This window comes from Pelodiscus sinensis, chromosome 14 (assembly GCF_049634645.1).
Source record: "Pelodiscus sinensis isolate JC-2024 chromosome 14, ASM4963464v1, whole genome shotgun sequence".
NCBI lineage: Eukaryota > Metazoa > Chordata > Testudines > Trionychidae > Pelodiscus > Pelodiscus sinensis.
The window spans coordinates 30,488,616-30,506,036 of NC_134724.1; the positions used below are offsets into that span (position 1 = coordinate 30,488,616).

The 17,421-nt window shown below is 46.1% G+C and overlaps 1 protein-coding gene across 2 annotated transcripts in view; it reads left to right on the forward strand.

The window, feature by feature from the left end:
• FAM81A (family with sequence similarity 81 member A) overlaps positions 1-12,417 on the forward strand; it is an 89,872-nt gene extending 77,455 nt beyond the window's left edge. For both annotated transcript variants that reach the window (XM_075897341.1, XM_006118901.3), the window contains 6 exons: positions 401-507; positions 3,998-4,133; positions 4,765-4,960; positions 7,190-10,232; positions 11,002-11,312; positions 11,580-12,417. In XM_075897341.1, the coding sequence (XP_075753456.1) occupies positions 401-507; positions 3,998-4,133; positions 4,765-4,960; positions 7,190-7,311 (561 nt within the window). In that variant the 3' untranslated portion in view covers positions 7,312-10,232; positions 11,002-11,312; positions 11,580-12,417. The remainder of the gene's footprint in view (positions 1-400; positions 508-3,997; positions 4,134-4,764; positions 4,961-7,189; positions 10,233-11,001; positions 11,313-11,579) is intronic.
• The last annotated feature ends 5,004 nt before the right edge of the window (positions 12,418-17,421 follow it).

Here is a 17,421-nt window from a genome sequence, read left to right on the forward strand (position 1 = left end):
CAATGGGTTTTGGAGTCCAGTGGGCAACAATAGGAAGAATAAGAGCCTTCTCAAGAGGTGTGTATCATGGACAGTACTCTTGAGAGCTACTTCACACAGGGAGGTTTTGGAGGTGGGGTGCAGGTAGGTAATATTCCTCACCTATTCACTAAAAAAGGACCAGGTAGATGCTCTTACTGCAAGGTAACACAGCTCCCTCTAGTTGTTGAGAAATTGTCATCTTAGTAATGCTGCCACTCCAGCTGTGTGGGTTAATAGAAGGAAAATTTGCAAGTAGGTTAAAGTTTGGGTCTATTAATTAGAGCAGTGTCCCTTTAAAATCTTCAGTCATAAGTATGTTCAAAACACAATGTGTGATGAATTTGAGGAGAAAATAGTAAACTCAGAATTCCCATTTCAGATTTCATACCTTTTGAGCAGAGTAGAGCAGTCAATAATGCAACAAGAAGCAAAACTGAAGATTGCCTACAAAGAGAGCAACCAACAGCTCCACCTTCTGGATGTTAAGTGAGTATTCACCATATTGAAAAATCATGCCACTTACAAATCAAGAGTCTACTCTTGCAAACTGTGAGTAATCATTAGGGCAGTGGTATCCAACCTTTTTACATTCAAGATCACTTTTTAAATGTTAGGATAAGCCAAGATCTACTTCATCCCTTTCCCAAAACCCCACCCCTTCCTTGAGGCCCCGCCTTCTCTCTTCCCCTCCTCTCCATCACTTGCTATCTCTCCATCACTTGCTTACTCACTCTCACTGGACAGTAGGTGCAGGCTCTGGGGTGGGAATGAGGGATTGGGTGTGGGAAGGGATGAGAGGTGCAAAGGAATTTGGATGGAGGAGGAGGTGAAGAAAGGGATGCTGGCTTGGGGAGGGAGCTCTAGGCTGGGGAGTGTGGGGTCAGATTGAGGGTTAGGGTGCTGAGCAAGCCACAGGCTTGTGTATGTGAGGTTGCAGGAGTTTGGGTTGGGTATGTGAGGGGCTCAGGGCAGGAAGTATGATGGGTTCAGGACACAGATCTGTGGTGTGTGGATGGTGCAGGAGTGTTGTGGCAGAAGACTGAGGATGTGGGGGTGCAGTAGTTCGGGGATGTGAGAGGCTCAGTACAGGGGGTTCCAGTGTATGATAGACTCAGTTTTGGTGTTGAGGGGGGTGCAGGAATGTTATGATGCTGTGGCCAGATGGGGGCTTGGTCCCAATTGCGGGCTTGTTGGCCAGGCTTCATTTTTAAGTAAAATATTATGTCAAGCACAAAAGGTTTCAGCATTGTCTTTTTTTCTGAGAGGGGCAGGGAATCTGTTTTGAGTCAGGGGTCACTAACCCACAGAAAAGTCAGTCGGGGCCACACAAATGAGATGCAAAAAAACAACCCCTCCAAAACCCCCCAAGCCTCACTAATGTGGCCCCAAATGTATTGGTGGGAACAGGGGACAGGGTTCTGGGCCAGGGAACAGGGTTCTGGGGCAGGGTGCTGGTGGGTGCTGGGGCAGGTGGCAGGGTGCTGGCTCAGGGAACAAGATGCTGGTGTGGGCAGGGGACAGGGTGCTGGGGTAGGGTACAGAGTGCTGGGGCAGGGGACAGGGTGCTAGTGGGTGCTGGGTCAGGTGCTGAGGTGCTGGGGCAAGGGACAGGGTGCTGATGGGTGCTGGAGCAGATGGCAGGGTGCTGGAGCAGTGGACTGGGTGCTGGGGCAGTGGTCAGGGTGCTGGTTAGGGCTGAGATAGGGTACTCATGGGGGGGTCTGGACAGGGGGAGGGGACAGGGACAGCTGGGGCCAGTACCTGGGGATCCTGCAGCTGCACACCAGGCCCAGATCTCAGGAAGCATGTGCGCTGCTTCCCCCTCCCCAAACAGCTGGCGCATGTCCTGAACAGCCTGGTCTGTCATGCGCTGACGACTTTCTTCCCCTGCACGGGGTGGAGGGAGGCGGAGGGGGGAGAAGTAAGAGTCCCAGGACTGCGCCAGCTCCAACTGCTCAGTAAGTGTGCGTGCCCTGCTCCTCTGCTCCCCACAGCAGTTGCGCACTTCCTGAGTAGTTGGAGCTGGCGCAGTCCCAGGATTCCTACTCTCCCCCCACACAGGAAGGCAGTAGGGGAAGGAAGTTGCTGGCACGTGACAGACCTGGCATTTCAGGAAACGCGCCAGATGTTTGGGAGAGAGGAGAGCAGCCCATGCACTTCCTGAATCCCCGAACATGGCATGCAGCTGTGGGACTGCTCTCCCTCCCCCCGCAGGAAGCTGGTGCTACCTCAATTGTTGCTGGAGGTAAGATCAACAGGGGCTTTTTCTTGGGGGTGGGGGAAATGTGGGGGTTCCCGAACACCTCGCAATCGATCAGGCAATCGTGATTGACGGGTTGGTGACCATGGCATCAGGGGTATGTCTATATAGCAGGGCTAAACTCGAAATAAACTACACAGCTTGAGCTACGCTAACTGTGTAGTTTAAGTCAAAATAGTTTATTTTGAATTTGGGAATATCTACACAGCGTTTATTTTGAAATAGAGCACTCTTCCTCCGACTTCCCTTACTCCTCAAATAATGAGGGTTACAGGAGTTGAAGTAAGCAGTCCTTCAGCTTGACATTATTTTGACAATATGTTGAAATAACTGCTTGTGTGTAGATATGGATAATAACGCTACTGTATAGACCAGTGTTTCTCAACTGTGCTCCGCAGAGCCCCATGGGCTCCGCGAGACATCTCCAGGTACAACACATACAATCAGTGGACTGCTGGGGCTCTGCATAAATTTTTACGCTTGTAAAGGGCTCCGGAGCCCAGAAAGTTTGAGAACCGCTGATATAGATGTACCCTATGAGACTGAGGATCTTTGAATGAGTGAGGAATTGAAGGACTGGGACCCAAATGAAGGTACATTAATTTGTACATATACTCACAGCTGTAATAGTACTCAGTAAGGGCTAGATATAAAAAGATAATTAGGTACCTAAAAATGCAGACAGGTACCTAGTGGATTTTATAGATGCAGCTAAGTTAGTTCAGCATTTCATTCTTATTGGCTTGCAGTGGAAGTTTGGCTCCTAATTTGTTTAGGTGCATTTGTAAATGCCACTATGCACCTTTCTGCATTTGTAGGTACCTAAATACTTCTGTAAATCTGGTCACAAACCACTTGGAAATAAATTTATAAAACATTGTGTGCCAGATGTAAGTATTAAGACCTGGAAAAGAACATATACATGTACAGACAGACATGAAATTCAACAGGTGTAACATTTTCAATCTCACTTCAAATATACATGTGCATACATAGGGTGTGTCTAGACTACATGGCTCTGTCGACGGAGCCATGGAAAGTAGTTTACTTGACATAGTCAATGAAGCGGGGATTTAAATAATTCGCACTTCATTGAAATAAAAATGGCTGCCATGCTGTGCCGACAATCAGCTGATCTGGTACAGGGCGGCAGTCTAGACGTGGCACGGTCGACAAGGGAAACCTTTGTCAACTGCTCCTGTAAGCTTCGTCTAGACACACCCACAATTACTACAACTATCTCAGCATCATGCCAAAATGAGGGAGGTAAATGCATACATTTAAATGTTCTAGTATTTGAAATTCTATGCATGTCCATCCAAACACTAAAACCCTTACTTGTCCTTTCTAGTCCCAACTCTTCTGGGCTTCAAAGACTGTAAAGTGAATAGGATGTCACATTTATTTCTAGCATATGGCAAACTACTTTTTGAAGGATTTGCATTGTACATGCCTCAGAATGCGGCAACCATATTTTGTGCAGCTAGTTGCTGTTGTATCACATCCTCTCATCTTTGATTATTTGAAACAATTAACATAAAGCAAGTCTAGCAGCCTGAAATTTCAAAACATTGCATGAATATGCTGTCAAAAATACTAAAGAGGAAAAAGAGGATTTTTATGATGATTGTCATAAAAATGCCACAGCCAAGTGATCAAAGAACCTGAAATGCTCTTGTATATTTCCAAACATGATAATTTATTTTATTCTCTTAGATTAAAAGGTGCAGTAGAGGAACTCAGCAGCCAGATATTGTCTGCGCGCAGCTGGTTGGAACAGGAACAGGAACGAATTGAAAAAGAGCTTCTACAGAAAATTGATCAGATGTCTTTGGCTCTTAAGGAAAACACTGTAGGTTTCTGTAATAAAAGAAAATACTTCTACAGATGTGTAGTTCCCTGTATATTTATATCCGCATTTTCATCTGAAGCCACAAAAATGAGCTTCGGATCTCCTCATTGACATCTGTGCATGCAGATACCCATAGATAAAAAGTGAAAATCCACAAATTTTCAGGGTTCTAGATAGAAATTTTTTATCCACATCCATATCCGGAGATGTAGATACTGCAGATATAAAGCAGATAGCTGAGAATTTGCAGGACTCTAGAGATGTATACAAACAAATATTGCCGAGTTGGCATTTTCATAGGATTTTTCAGAAATGCTCAATATTGGCATAAGTATGCTCCACTTAATGCAACAATAAAATTTCCATCTACTGGGAGCTTTTGAAAACCCACCCTATAGGAATAGATAAAACTGAACATTACTTTTAAAATTAGAAATATTTTATCCTAAACAAAATGAAGCAGAAGCATCTAATTTGAGACTTTTTATTAACTATATTTCATTACTGATTAAACATTTAAATCTTGTATAGGAAATAAGTAAGCATTGATACTTGTTACATATCTAGGGAACGAACAATGGAATTTATTGCCCACAGAATAACTGAATGTAATTATTTTCACTGATTCCAGGAAATGAGTGAAAGGGCCATAGAGATAAGATTCAGCCAGATGTCAGAGAAACTTGATAAAATAGAAGAAATACAGAAAATAACAATGGAAGAACATGGAACAAAACAGGCTGAAGAGAAGATAAATGTTCGAATCAGCAAGCTTCATATGGAAATTAATGAAGATATAAAAGAAATGAAAGCAGAAGTTAATGCTGGTAGGACTACTGCTGTTGAGCTCTATACTCTGAATTCTGCTACTGTAATTTAACTTTGATAAACGTATTTTCTTTATTTTCATTAATATATCATCTGAGAGTCTGAAAGCTCTTTCCAACAATGGGACATATTTTTCAACTGGGTGCATAGTGGATACACTCACAAAATCATGTACCCACCTATTGTATCCACAGAGGGCGTTATTCCTACAAAGCAGTGAGTGAAACACAATTAGCTTTAGATTTTTTCTTATTGTTTTCCTTGTCTGTAGAAAACAGAATTCAATACTGTTAAAGGAGTAGCCAAGCAAGAGGGTGTGGACTTGTGCTTGCCAACAGTGTCTGGCTGCCATAATGTGCATATAGGCACAGCTCCATTGACTTCAATGGAGTTTCACACATCTATACCTGCAAAGAATTTGGCACAGTGCCTGTCTTTGTTAGGAACATTTGCCTTACTGATCATGAAAATGCACTATTATATGTTGTAATCTTGATTTTTGCTTTTAAACTAGCTAGACATATAAAGGGTAACAAGAAGACATTCTATAAATATATTAGAAGCAAGAGGAAGTCCAAGGACAGGGTTGGCCCATTGCTCAGTGGAGAGGGAGAAACAATAACAGCAAACTTGGAAATGGCAGAGGTGCTTAATGACTTCTTTGTTTCTGTCTTCACCAAGAAGTCTGATGATGAAGGAATGCCTAACATAGTGAACATTCGTGGAAATGGGGGAGGTTTAGAAGATAAAATGAAAAAAGAACAAGTTAAAAATTACTCTTGAAAGTTAGATGTCTGCAAGTCACCAGGGCCTGATGAAATGCATCCAAGAATACTTAAGGAGCTGATAAAGGAGCTATACAAGCCTTTAGCTATCATCTTTGAAAAATCATGGACGACAGGAGAGATTACAGAAGACTGGAAAAGGGCAAATATAGTGCCCAAAAAAGTGAAATAAGAACAGCCCAGTCAGCCTGTGCCAGGAATGATAATGGAGCAAGTAATTAAGGAATTCATCTGCAAATATCTGAAAGAAAATAAGGTGATAGGGAACAGCTAGCATGGATTTGTAAAGAACAAATCATGTCAACTCAATCTGATAGCTTTCTTTGATAGAATAACAAGTCTTGTGGATAAGGGAGAAGTGGTGGACATGGTATATCTAGACTTTAGTAAGGCATTTGATATGGTCTTGCATGATCTTATCAATAAACTAGGGAAATACAACTTTGATGGGGCTACTGTAAGATGGGTACATAAGAAACTGTTCTCTCTACACTACAGGGTTTTTGCACAAAAACAACCATTTTTGCGCAAAAACCCATGGAGTGTCCATACCTCAAGCACATTTTTTTGCACAAGAAAATTTACAGTGAACTGGCAGAACAGAGGGATTTTTGCGGTGTAGGTATAGCTCTTTCTATGAGGAATAATTCCTTTTTGTGCAAGAGGTCTTGTACAAAAAGGTGTGTCTGGACGCTCAACAGGGGTTTCTTGTGCAAAGTGGCTGTGAATGGCCATCAGAACTTTCTTGCACAAGAGTGTCTGTGCAGTGTGGATGCACTTTTGCGCAAGAAGTTTTCTTGCACAAAAACCCTGCAGTATAGACAAAGCCAGAGAGTAGTTATTAATGGTTCACAATCATGCTGGAAAGGCATAACGTGCGGTTCCGCAAGGGTCTGTTTTGGGACCGGCTCTGTTCAATATCTTCATCAATGATTTAGATGATGCTATAGAGAGTACGCTTATTAAATTTGCAGATGATACCAAGCTGGGAGGGGTTGCAACTGCACTGGAAGATAGGGTCATAATTCAAAACGGACTGGACAAACTGGAGAAATGGGCTGAGGTAAATAGGATGAAGTTTAACAAGAACAAATGCAAAGTACTCCACTTAGGAAGGAACAATCAGTTTCACACGTACAGAATGGGAAGTGACTGTCTAGGAAGGAGTACTGCAGAAAGGGATCTAGGGGTCATTGTGGACCACTAGCTAAATATGAGTCAACAGTGTGATGTAGTCGTGAAAAAAGCAAACATGATTCTGGGATGCATTAACAGGAGTGTTGTGAGCAAGAAATGAGAAGTCATTCCTCCTCTCTACTCTGTGCTAATTAGGCCTCAATTGGAGTCCAGTTCTGGGCATCACGTTTCAAGAAAGAGGTGGAGAAATTGGAGAAAGTCTTTAGGTTTAATAATAAAACTAATTACATTTCTATCTGCAATTAGGGTTCGCGGCTATCTACGAGAGCATTGGGTCTCTACGGGAAGTTCTAGAAGCTAAAATGAAACTTGACAAGGATGAGCTACAGAAGCAGATTCAGCAAATGAAGCAGGAAGTTTCAACATAGGGAGAGTCAAGACCATGACTGATCACAAGATTTATTCAGAGAGAAGAGTGTTTGTGTCTAAGTAGGCTATAAATTCAGCCCAATTTGTAATAAGTGCATGTACCAAATAACATGCTTCTGTTTTTCAGGTGTGTATGTTTACTGTAAGTGGTAAATGCAAGTTTTAAAAGCTAAGTTGATACATAGTTTTTATGGGGGCAAAGCCCTAGTTCACTATTCTTTTACTCCAGTTTATTTCAGTGGAGTTACAGCTGTTTAAAAGCGGAGTAACACTTCAGTGAATGTGATGTCAAATTATGTTAAAGGAGCCTCAGAGTGCTACCTCCACTCTTGTTGGCTTTGAAATATTAGTACTTGTACCCATAGATAAAATTCTGTTTTTGTTACAGAAGTCATGGAAGTCGCATATTCTGTGACTTTTTTTTGACGTCCATAACTTTTAAGGTGGCTGGTGTGCTCAGGCAATCCCCAGGTCAGGTGCATTGGTTGTTGCTGGAGTGGCCTCGGGCAGCAGTAAGAATTTGGCTGGCGGGTGAGTGAGAATCAGGGTTGCAGTGCAGGACAGTGCTTACCCAGGGAACTCAGCTCCTACCTCTATGGGTTCTGCCTGCAGGCACCTTCTCCACAGCTCCCATTGGCTGCATTTCCTAGCCAATGGGGGCTGTGGGATGCCTTAGGGTCACTTCCAAGTTTTAGTCAGGGGTGCATAGTAGAAGTCACAGACAATCATGGACTACAAATTTTGTTTACTGCCTGTGACCTGTCCATAACTTTTACTAAAAATACCCATGACTAAAGCTTAATGTTACCCATAGTTAATTGCTTTGTTTAAAAGTCAAGCCTTAACAGGTTAATATCAGTTGGCAATTCACCACCTTGTAAGATCTTGTTCCCATTGAAGTCACTGGAAATGTTCCCATTGATTTCAGTTAGTGCAGAACTGGCATCTGAGGGTATGTCTACCCAGCAGCGCTATTTTGGGTTAATGTCCATTATCCCAAAATAGCATTCTTTGTGTCTTACAGCATTCCTGTTATTAAAAAATAACGGGCATCTTATTCTGGCTTCCTATAAACCTCATTGCATGAGGAATAAGGAAAATGCCAGGATAGTGCTCTATTTTGAAATGCCAAATTTCAAACTACACATGACAGTGGAGATGTACCCTAACAGACCAGTTTTTTAAATTCAAATACCTTCAGAGAATGACACCTTTGCTTCATTTAGAAAAGTATTATGTGCGCGCATGTGTGTGTGTGTTTACTATATAGTATTATATTTTGTAGTTACAGGCTAACAATAATGCATTTGAGCAACACAAGCAACTTAACATGTTGTTCAAAGTTCCTGAGTATTGTGACTTCTAATTAATATCCAGGTAGAGCTGAGACGGAGTGAAGGATAATATATACAGTATTTTATTATAAGTTTTACTATGAATTGTGTTCTTGTGCATTGTTTCATTATGTCAGTGTAAACTTTGAGGGTTTTGGTGTCAGTGGGGAAAGTGATCATTCAAGTAATTCTGGAGAACATGATGTAAAAATAAGATGCATTAAAATGCATCTTAAAATGTTTTCTGATCCACTAGGAATTTTTATAGCTGATGTAAGACAACTGACTTTTCAAATTCAATTTATTTAAATAGGTTTTAATAATTTAGCATGGATAAGTAGATTTGAATCGGTATTGCATTTACAAAATTTCCAAAGAATATTTTTATTTCTTAATGTACTTTATATCACACTGGTGCTTATTGAAAATTATGAATAATGAAAATTAGCACCAACGCTGTGTAGTAATCTAGATGAGAAAATAAATATTTTATATATTCACTCAGGGCCTAATCCTGCTCCCATTATCATCACGTGGTGCAGGATCAAGCCACTACTCAGAATATTTGGCCTGATCCAAAATCCATTGAAGTCAATAGGAGTCTGCAGTGGCTTCATTGTTTGCACAGGTCCATATCGCCAAATGTTGGTGCCATTGAATTGTCAGTAGCAAACTCTCAATCACTCCTGTGTGCTAGAGCCATGAAACAAGTAGTACAACAGTTAAGGCCCCAATCCTGCAAGGTCTTAAACTCATTTATTACAGTGGGACAATGAACCATGTGTAACATTAAGCAAATGCCTAAGTCTTTGCTGGATCAAGGGCTAAATTAGTATTTGCCGCCAGTATAGACAAAAGTGTTTTTAACACATTTTAATACTTAAAACTTTACAACTTTGATTTCCAATGCTCTCTAATGGCATAAATGACTCTTTTAGTCCCACTTTGTATCACTTTTTATCACCCAATCACCTGCTGTGAAATATAATTAAAATGGCAGCTACAGATATGACTCCTGTTCACTGGAAGGAGATGGTTGAAACATTTACAGGTATTTCTTAACAGTTCTTTTAAAAATACCTTTTCTTGATGTCTGTCTACTTGTCTAGAAAATATTTATCCATGTGCGATGGAGAAGAATTCATTGGCGTTTTGTAACTCTTTCCCCAACCCCAGAGAGAAATTTCTCCTTAATAGCAAATCTGTAATAAAGTGAATCTTACAGGAAATGAACAAGCATACAGTAAGTCAGAGAAACAATTTATATATGATTTTAATAAAAGTGTTTCTCTTGTAAAATCTTGTGTGATCCAGCCCATATATAAACCAACACAGGAAATGCCAGCTGATAACTTGGCTCTTGCCTTTGAAAACAGGCTTTTCCCCTGAAGGTGAGTAAAGGGACATTGTCAAGTCAAAAATGATATCTTTCTAAAATAATATCCACGTCACTAAACAACATTTCACCAGTGTCTCTACTTCCGAGGTGCATGCCAAGTGGGGGAGGACATGAATGGAGAACAAGAGCTATGTGGGCAGCGAGAGAAAGTTACCTGAGTTGGATCTACATTGCTCTCCACAAATAGGCATGTAAAACTCTCTCCCACCTTTATTTCCTTCATCTACAGTAGGGTTTCCCAGCCTATGGGTCAGGACCCAAGTATGGGTCACCATTACATTTCAAAAGGGTCGCCAAGTGTCTCCCCAGGTGGCTCTGCCCTCCCTCCTCCTCCCCATTTTTGAATTGCCCTGGGTCACCAAGTCTGTCTGAATTGTCAAAATGGGTCCCCATCTGGAAAAGGTTGGAAACTGCTGATCTACAGTGACCCCTAATGCAACTAGTTCTAAAGCAGCAGATGTGTAGAGTTACAGGTTCAGTCAGTAATCCACTGATCCATGTTTCGCCTGCCTTCTGCATGGTGCTCCACTCAGCCATAAGAACATGTTAGTTCAGTTTCTCAAGACATGCCACCTACCATGGGTATCCTTTTCAAGCCTGAGGAAGGATATGGTTTTTGTTAGAATGTGAGTGGATAGGAAGAGCCTGCAGGGCTGTGTGTGTGTGGCCAAAAAAAAAAAAAAAAAAAAAGAGAGAGAGAGAGAGACGCCAAAAGGGGGGAAAAAAACAAGACTGGAGGAGAGGAGAAAGAACTGACTGAAATGATAGCACAGAAAGGGTCAGTGAACAGATTAAGGCTATACAATGGCAACAGTTTTAGGGATGATGGGAGGACTCATGGAGGGGGATCTCCTGAAGCATCACAACAGGCGTTTGAACAAAAAAATAGATGGGGACTCAGGGTTGGATTACTAACACAGAAAAATGTACACATCTGATACACTTCCTTCTCCCAGCTGCACCCCACCATGCACCACTGCTTCTGGCGACTGGACGCCAGTTCTGACTGGTGGAACCGGATCATCATGGAGCAGTGAGACGACCAGCACTGGCTACAGAATTTCTGCAGGTGGAAGGAGACCTTTCTGGAGCTGTGTGCCTAGCTCACCCCGCCCTCCTGTGATGGGACAAACACGTGATAGCAGCCGCCCCCCTGATCAAGTGGTTAGACATCACTGTGTGGAAGCTCGCCACACCTGACAGCTACCGATTCATCGGCAACCAGTTTGGTGTGGGGAATTTGACCATCAGGGCCCTCGTCATGCAGGTATGGTTTTCTCAGGCTAAAGTCCCAGTGGGGGAGTGAAGTGCTGGAATGCGGAACTCTTGGGAAATAGATGTTGGGGTGGGAGTGGGGAAAGCACCCTTCCTGGGCAATTTTTCAGTCCCGCCCTCACACAGCCTTTCTGGGGGAGGGGCTATGTAGGGGGTTGCTCCTGGTGTGTGTGTGGGAGGGTATAGGGAGAAGGGTGGGCTCAGGGACCTCCCAAGGGCTCTAGCACCCCAGTGATTCTCTGTTTGTCTGCTTCTACAGCTGGTGCAGGCCATCAACACCATCCTGCTGCACACAGTCATCAACTTTGGCGATGTGGACCCCGTCATCACTGGCTTTACCAACATGGGCTTCCCCAACTGTGGGAGGGCTATTGATGGCACCCACATCCCCATCCAGTCCCCCGACCACCAGGCATCTGACTATCAACCTCAAGGGGTACTTCTCAGTGGTCCTGCAGGCCCTCGTCGACCACCACGGGCAGTTCACCGACATGTATGACAGATGGTCAGGGAAGGCGCACAATGCCCGTGTGTTCCAAAACTTGAATGTGTTCCAGAAGAAAGCTGGCACTTTCTTCTCTGACCACACCATTAGGGTTGGGGACATGGGCATGACACTCTGTATTGTGGGGGATGCGGCCTACCCTCTGATACCCTGGCTCATAAAGTCCTAGACCAGCCACCTTGAAGTTTTCCTTGGAATGCTCAGTGCCAGGCTCAGCAGGGCCTGCATGGTTGTGGAGGGCGACTTCGGGCATCTCAAGGCGTGATTCACCTGGCTGGATGTTGGAGAGTGGAACATCCTGCAAGTGGTGGCTGTGTGTTGTGAGTTCCACAATATTTGTGAGAGGAAAGAGGAGACATTCCTCCCGGGGTAGGGGGCAGAGACTGGCTGGGTTGTTAGGGCTTTCGAGCAGCCGCGCAATGCTGCCATCCAGCAGGTCCATCGAGGGGGTGTGCACATCTGGGAAACCCTGAGGGAGAGTCTCTTACAAGGACCCCAGTGACACTCTCCCCTGGGCTTCCTCACTAGGGGCCTGTGTCTTGCCCCTCTTTTCATTTCCTCCCTCACCCCTTCCTTTCCCGCAGAGACAATAAAACAGATTCTATTTTTTGGAAACAATAAACTGTGTGTGGCTTTCTTTGGGGTCAGAATAACTAAGGAGGGACAGGGGAAAGAATCTGGGAGGGGAAAGTGGGGATAGAGAGGGTGATGAGAACCTTGGAGGGGGGAGGAGGGAGGAGGAGAGGCTCATGGCTGGGAGTGGAATTGGCGCCTGGCTCAGTTGGTTCCACTGCCTCATGTGCAGGGACCTTGGTGACCACAGAGGATGGGGGAGGCTAGGGGGAGAAGTAGGAAGAGGAGCTGGAACAATCAGGCATAGGAGCTGGGGCAGGAGCTGGCATAGAAGTTGGGGCAGGACCAGGGGCTGGGACTGGGGCTGGTCAGGAGTGGCAGCAGGAGCAGGAGCTGGCTCTGTGCCAGCAAGGAGAGACTGGACAGCCGTGCACATAGTGCGGCCCTGCTGCAGCAACTCCCTCCAGGTCTCTCTCCACAACTGCATGTCTTCCTGGGCCCAGAGCATGGTCAACTGCTCCCACAGCAGTTCCTCCTGTGTTCTTGAGCACCTACAGGTCTCCCGGTGTTAGGCAGCTGCACAGGTCTCACGCTGGTCCAGCTGAGGAGAAAAGAGAGATGGTCAGTCATCCCTGGGGACACTGTCCCTGAAGCCTTGCCCTCATCTGTGAGCTGAGACCAACAGTTCTTGGGTCAGGTGAAGGTGATGTACTCGGAGCAGGCCTATCTGAAGTCTGGACAGTGGGCCCTTTCCTATAGAGTCCCAGATGTCCCCAGGGGAGCAGCCTCACCACCCCCATGCCCTGGGGACAAGCAGGCGTGGGAAGCTGCTGGTCAAACTGGGATCCTGCAGGTGGGTGTGGGGCATTGGGCCAGCTGGGCTTGCCTCGGTGCTGTGCACATGCTGGGTCCAGCAGTGGTGGCATCCCAAGGAGAGAGGACTTGTATCTCTGGCCACTGGAGGAGAGGGTGTCAGGCTGTGTGGTCCTCAGGAGCAGGTGCTGCCTTGTGCGGGCAGGCATGTGCTGTATGCGGCACTCCTGAGTGTGTGTGTGTGGGGCCATGTCCCTGGCCTCCTTCTAGTGGTGGCTTGTGGTGGGAGGATGTCAGAAGTGTGGCCAGCCTCCCAAGAACCTATGAGCAAGAGCTCAAGGGTGCTCTGGTGCAGCCTCCTAGGGCTGTGTGGCTCAGACTGCCATTGCATATGCATCTACATGCACGGACCCCCAGACTGAGAAGACGGTGCGAGGAGCACACCTTAGCCCCTCGCTGCTCGCCACCTCCACTCTGTCTGTCTGGTAACTAAGGTCACTCACTCGATGTTCCTTCCCTGGCCTCGGATGATGCCTGGGACACATCCAGGCCGTGGGGTACTGGCCCCAAGGATTGATTCTAGGGCCGGTTTTGTTCAACATCTTTATTAATGATATGGATAAGGGGATGGATTGCACCTTCAGCATGTTTGCAGATGACACTAAGCTAGGTGGAGAGATAGCTATGCTGGAGGGAAGGGATAGGATCCAGAGTGACCTAAACAGATTAGAGGACTGGGCCAAAAGAAATCTGATGAGGTTCAACAAGGACAAGTGCAGGGTCCTGCACTTAGGACGGAAGAGTCCCAAGTGTTGTTACAGGCTGGGGACTGACTGGTTAAGTAGCAGTTCAACAGAAAAGCAACTGGGGATTACAGTGGATGAGAAGCTGGATATGAGTCAACAATGTGCCCTTGTAGCCAAGAAGGCAAATGGAATATTAGGTTGCAATAGGAGGAGCATTGTCAGCAGATCTAGAGAAGTGACTCTTTCTCTTTATTCAGCTCTGGTGAAGCAACATCTGGAGTACGGTGTCTAGTTCTGGGCCCCCCACTACAGAAAAGATGTGGACGCATTGGAGAGAGTCCAGTGGAGGGCAACCAAAATGGGGGCTGGAGCACATGACCTATGAGGAGAGGCTGAAGGATTTGAGCTTATTTAGTCTGCAGAAGAGAAGAGTGAGGGGGGATTCGATAGCAGCCTTCAACATCCTGAAAAGAAGTTCCAAAGAGGATGGAGAGAGGCTGTTCTCAGTAGTGACAGATGGCAGAACAAGGAGCAATGGTATAAAGTTGCAGTGGGAGAGGTCTAGGATGGATATTAGGAAAAACTATTTCACTAGGAGGGTGGTAAAGTACTGGAATGGGTTCCCTAGGGAAGTGGTGGAATTGCCTTGCTAGAGGTTTTTAAGTCTTGTTTTGACAAAGCCCTGGCTGGGATGATTTAGGTGGGGTTAGTCTTGCTTTGGGCAGGGAGTTGGACTCGATGACTCTTGAGGTCTCTTCCAGCCCTAGGATTCTATGATTCTATGAAATGCCGAAGTCAGGGTGTCTCCCTGCCCCTGTGCCCCATCTCTGGAGAGCCGGGGTCAAGGAGAAGGTGACACATAGCAGAAGTGCTTCAATCGGAAACATGTATGGTGAGTGACTCAGTAGAGTGCCTGTCTTAATAGGCGGTGCCCTGTTTCCCGGATTTCAGTGCTTGTTCTCTCCCTCTCACACACACATTGGAGGAGGGAGACGACAGAGCAGGACAGCTTTTCCTGTCTTAAAGAGAGAGGGCATGGCTGCTCTCAGAAACTTACCCAGCAGCAGTAACCACACACACACACTCTGTGTCACTGTCACAAACACCCAGTTTGTGCCACACTGTCTCTGCTACACACACACATACACACACACACACAGTCACTGTCACACATTCTCCTATTCTCTGTGCCACACACACTCAAACTTTGCCTCAAAGTCTGTCTCCCACACACAAAGTCTCTCTCTGTCTCTCTGGGTATGCCTACACTACAGCATTATTTCAAAATAGTTATTTCGAAATAATGCGTCTACACGCAAAATGCATTTTGAAATAGCATTTTGCTCTTTTGAAATAGCATGTCCACACTGATAGGATGCTAAATCGCATTTAAGGCTGGCCAGAACTGGTTCTGGCAGGGCATCAGGTCAGGGTTACCTTGAGTGGCTGCTGCCTGAGGCTATCTGAGACCTGTGCTTAAAGAGACCCCCCTGGACAGCCAGTTCTAAGGTTTCCCTGCTTGCTTGCCTACCTCGATGAGGGACAGCAAAGCATTTTTTTCTCTGTATGATCTGGTTGCCCTCACTCAGGACACCACAGTACTCTACAGCATGGTGTCGGAGCCACCCCCGGGCACTCTGGTGCTTCTCCTGGACCTGTTGCTGTGAGCCTGGCAGCACGTTCTGCAGGCAGTAACAGGATCCCTGGTGTGCCCCACTGGGGGCACGTGCCTCATTCCTCCCTCACGTCCTTCCACTTACCTCTCCCTAACCCCCCCTTCCTGCTGTACTATAAAAGACACGTGTTCATTACAAAAATGTGGATTGGATAAATGGACAGTAAGATGGTTAGAAAGATGGCTAGAAGGCCGGGCCCAGTGGGTAGTGATCAATGGCTTGATGTCAGGATGGTGGTTGGTTTCTAGCAGAGTGCCCCAAGGTTCAGTTCTAGGACCGGAGAGAGGTAGATACGCTGGAGGGCAGAGATAGGGTCCAGTGTGACTTAGACAAATTGGAGGATTGGGCCACAAGAAATCTGATGAGGTTCAACAAGGGCAAGTGTGGAGTCCTGCACTTGGGACAGAAGAATCCCAAGCATTGTTACAGGCTGGGGACCAACCAGCTAAGTAGTAGTTCTGCAGAAAAGGACCTGGGGGTTACAGTGGATGAGAAGCTGGATATGAGTCAACAGTGTGCCCTTGTAGCCAAGAAGGCTAATGGCATATTAGGTTGCATTAAGAGGAAAATTGCCAGCAGATCCAGAGATGTGATTATTCCCGTTTATTCGGCTGTGGTAAGGCCACATCTGGAGAATTGTGTCCAGTTCTGGGCCCCCCACTACAAAAAGGATGTGGACACATTGGAGAGGGTCCAGCGGAGGGCACCCAAAATGATTAGGGGGCTGGAGCATATGATCTATGAGGAGAGACTGAGGGAGCTGGGTCTGTTTAGTCTGCAGAAGCAAATAGTGAGGGGGAATTTGATAGCAGCCTTCAACTTCCTGAAGGGAGGTTCCAAAGAGGATGGAGAGAGGCTGTTCTCAATAGTGACAGATGGCAGAACAAGGAGCAATGGTCTCAAGTTGTGGTGGGAGAGGTCCAGGTTGGATATTAGGAAAAACTATTTCACTAGGAGAGTGGTGAAGCACTGGAATGGGTTACCTAGGGAAGTAGTGGAGTCTCCATCCCTAGAGGTGTTTAAGTCTCAGCTTGACAAAGTCCTGGCTGGGTTGATTTAGGTGGGATTGGTCCTGCCTTGGGCAGGGGGCTGGACTTGATGACCTTCTGAGGTCTCTTCCAGCTCTATGGTTCTATGATTCTATGAAAAAGCCTCTTTATTGAACTGGGGTGGCGGGGCGGGGGGCGATGAAACTGAGGTGAGACTGGGGAAAGAAGGTGGGAGAGGGGAGGAGGGTGGGTGTGAGAGGGGACGGGGAAACCTGGGAGGAGGGAGCTGGCAGGGAGAGGCAAGGAGAGGCAGGGGGAGGAGAAGCTCAGGACTCAGGATTGGGGGTCTTGCCTGCCAAACTGCCTCCCAACACCATGGGTGCTCAGCATCCCTGGGATTGTGGGGAGGGTGGGGAGGAAGAAGCAGGAGGGGTAGAAGGAGTGGAAGGAGGAGTGGTAGCAGGGGAGGCAGCAGGGGCTGGAGCAGCAGGAGGCAGCAAGCCCTGCCCCAGGGTTGATGACCACCTGGGGGGCACGGACCATCCTGCATCAAAATAGGTGGAGAGGTCTAGGTCTGCTCCTGGTTGGGAGCTGCCCCCTGTGGCCCTGGCATACGCCTGCTGCAGCTCCTTTATTTTCATGTGAACCTATTCCTAGGTTCTCATGTGGCCTTTGGTGGCCAGGCTGGCAGCCATCCGCCTGTAGACGGTTGCGTTCTTCCATTTAGTGCGGAGATCATGGACACTGTAGGCATCCCTCCAAACCTGAATTAGGTCCTTTATCTCCGCACTGGACCAGG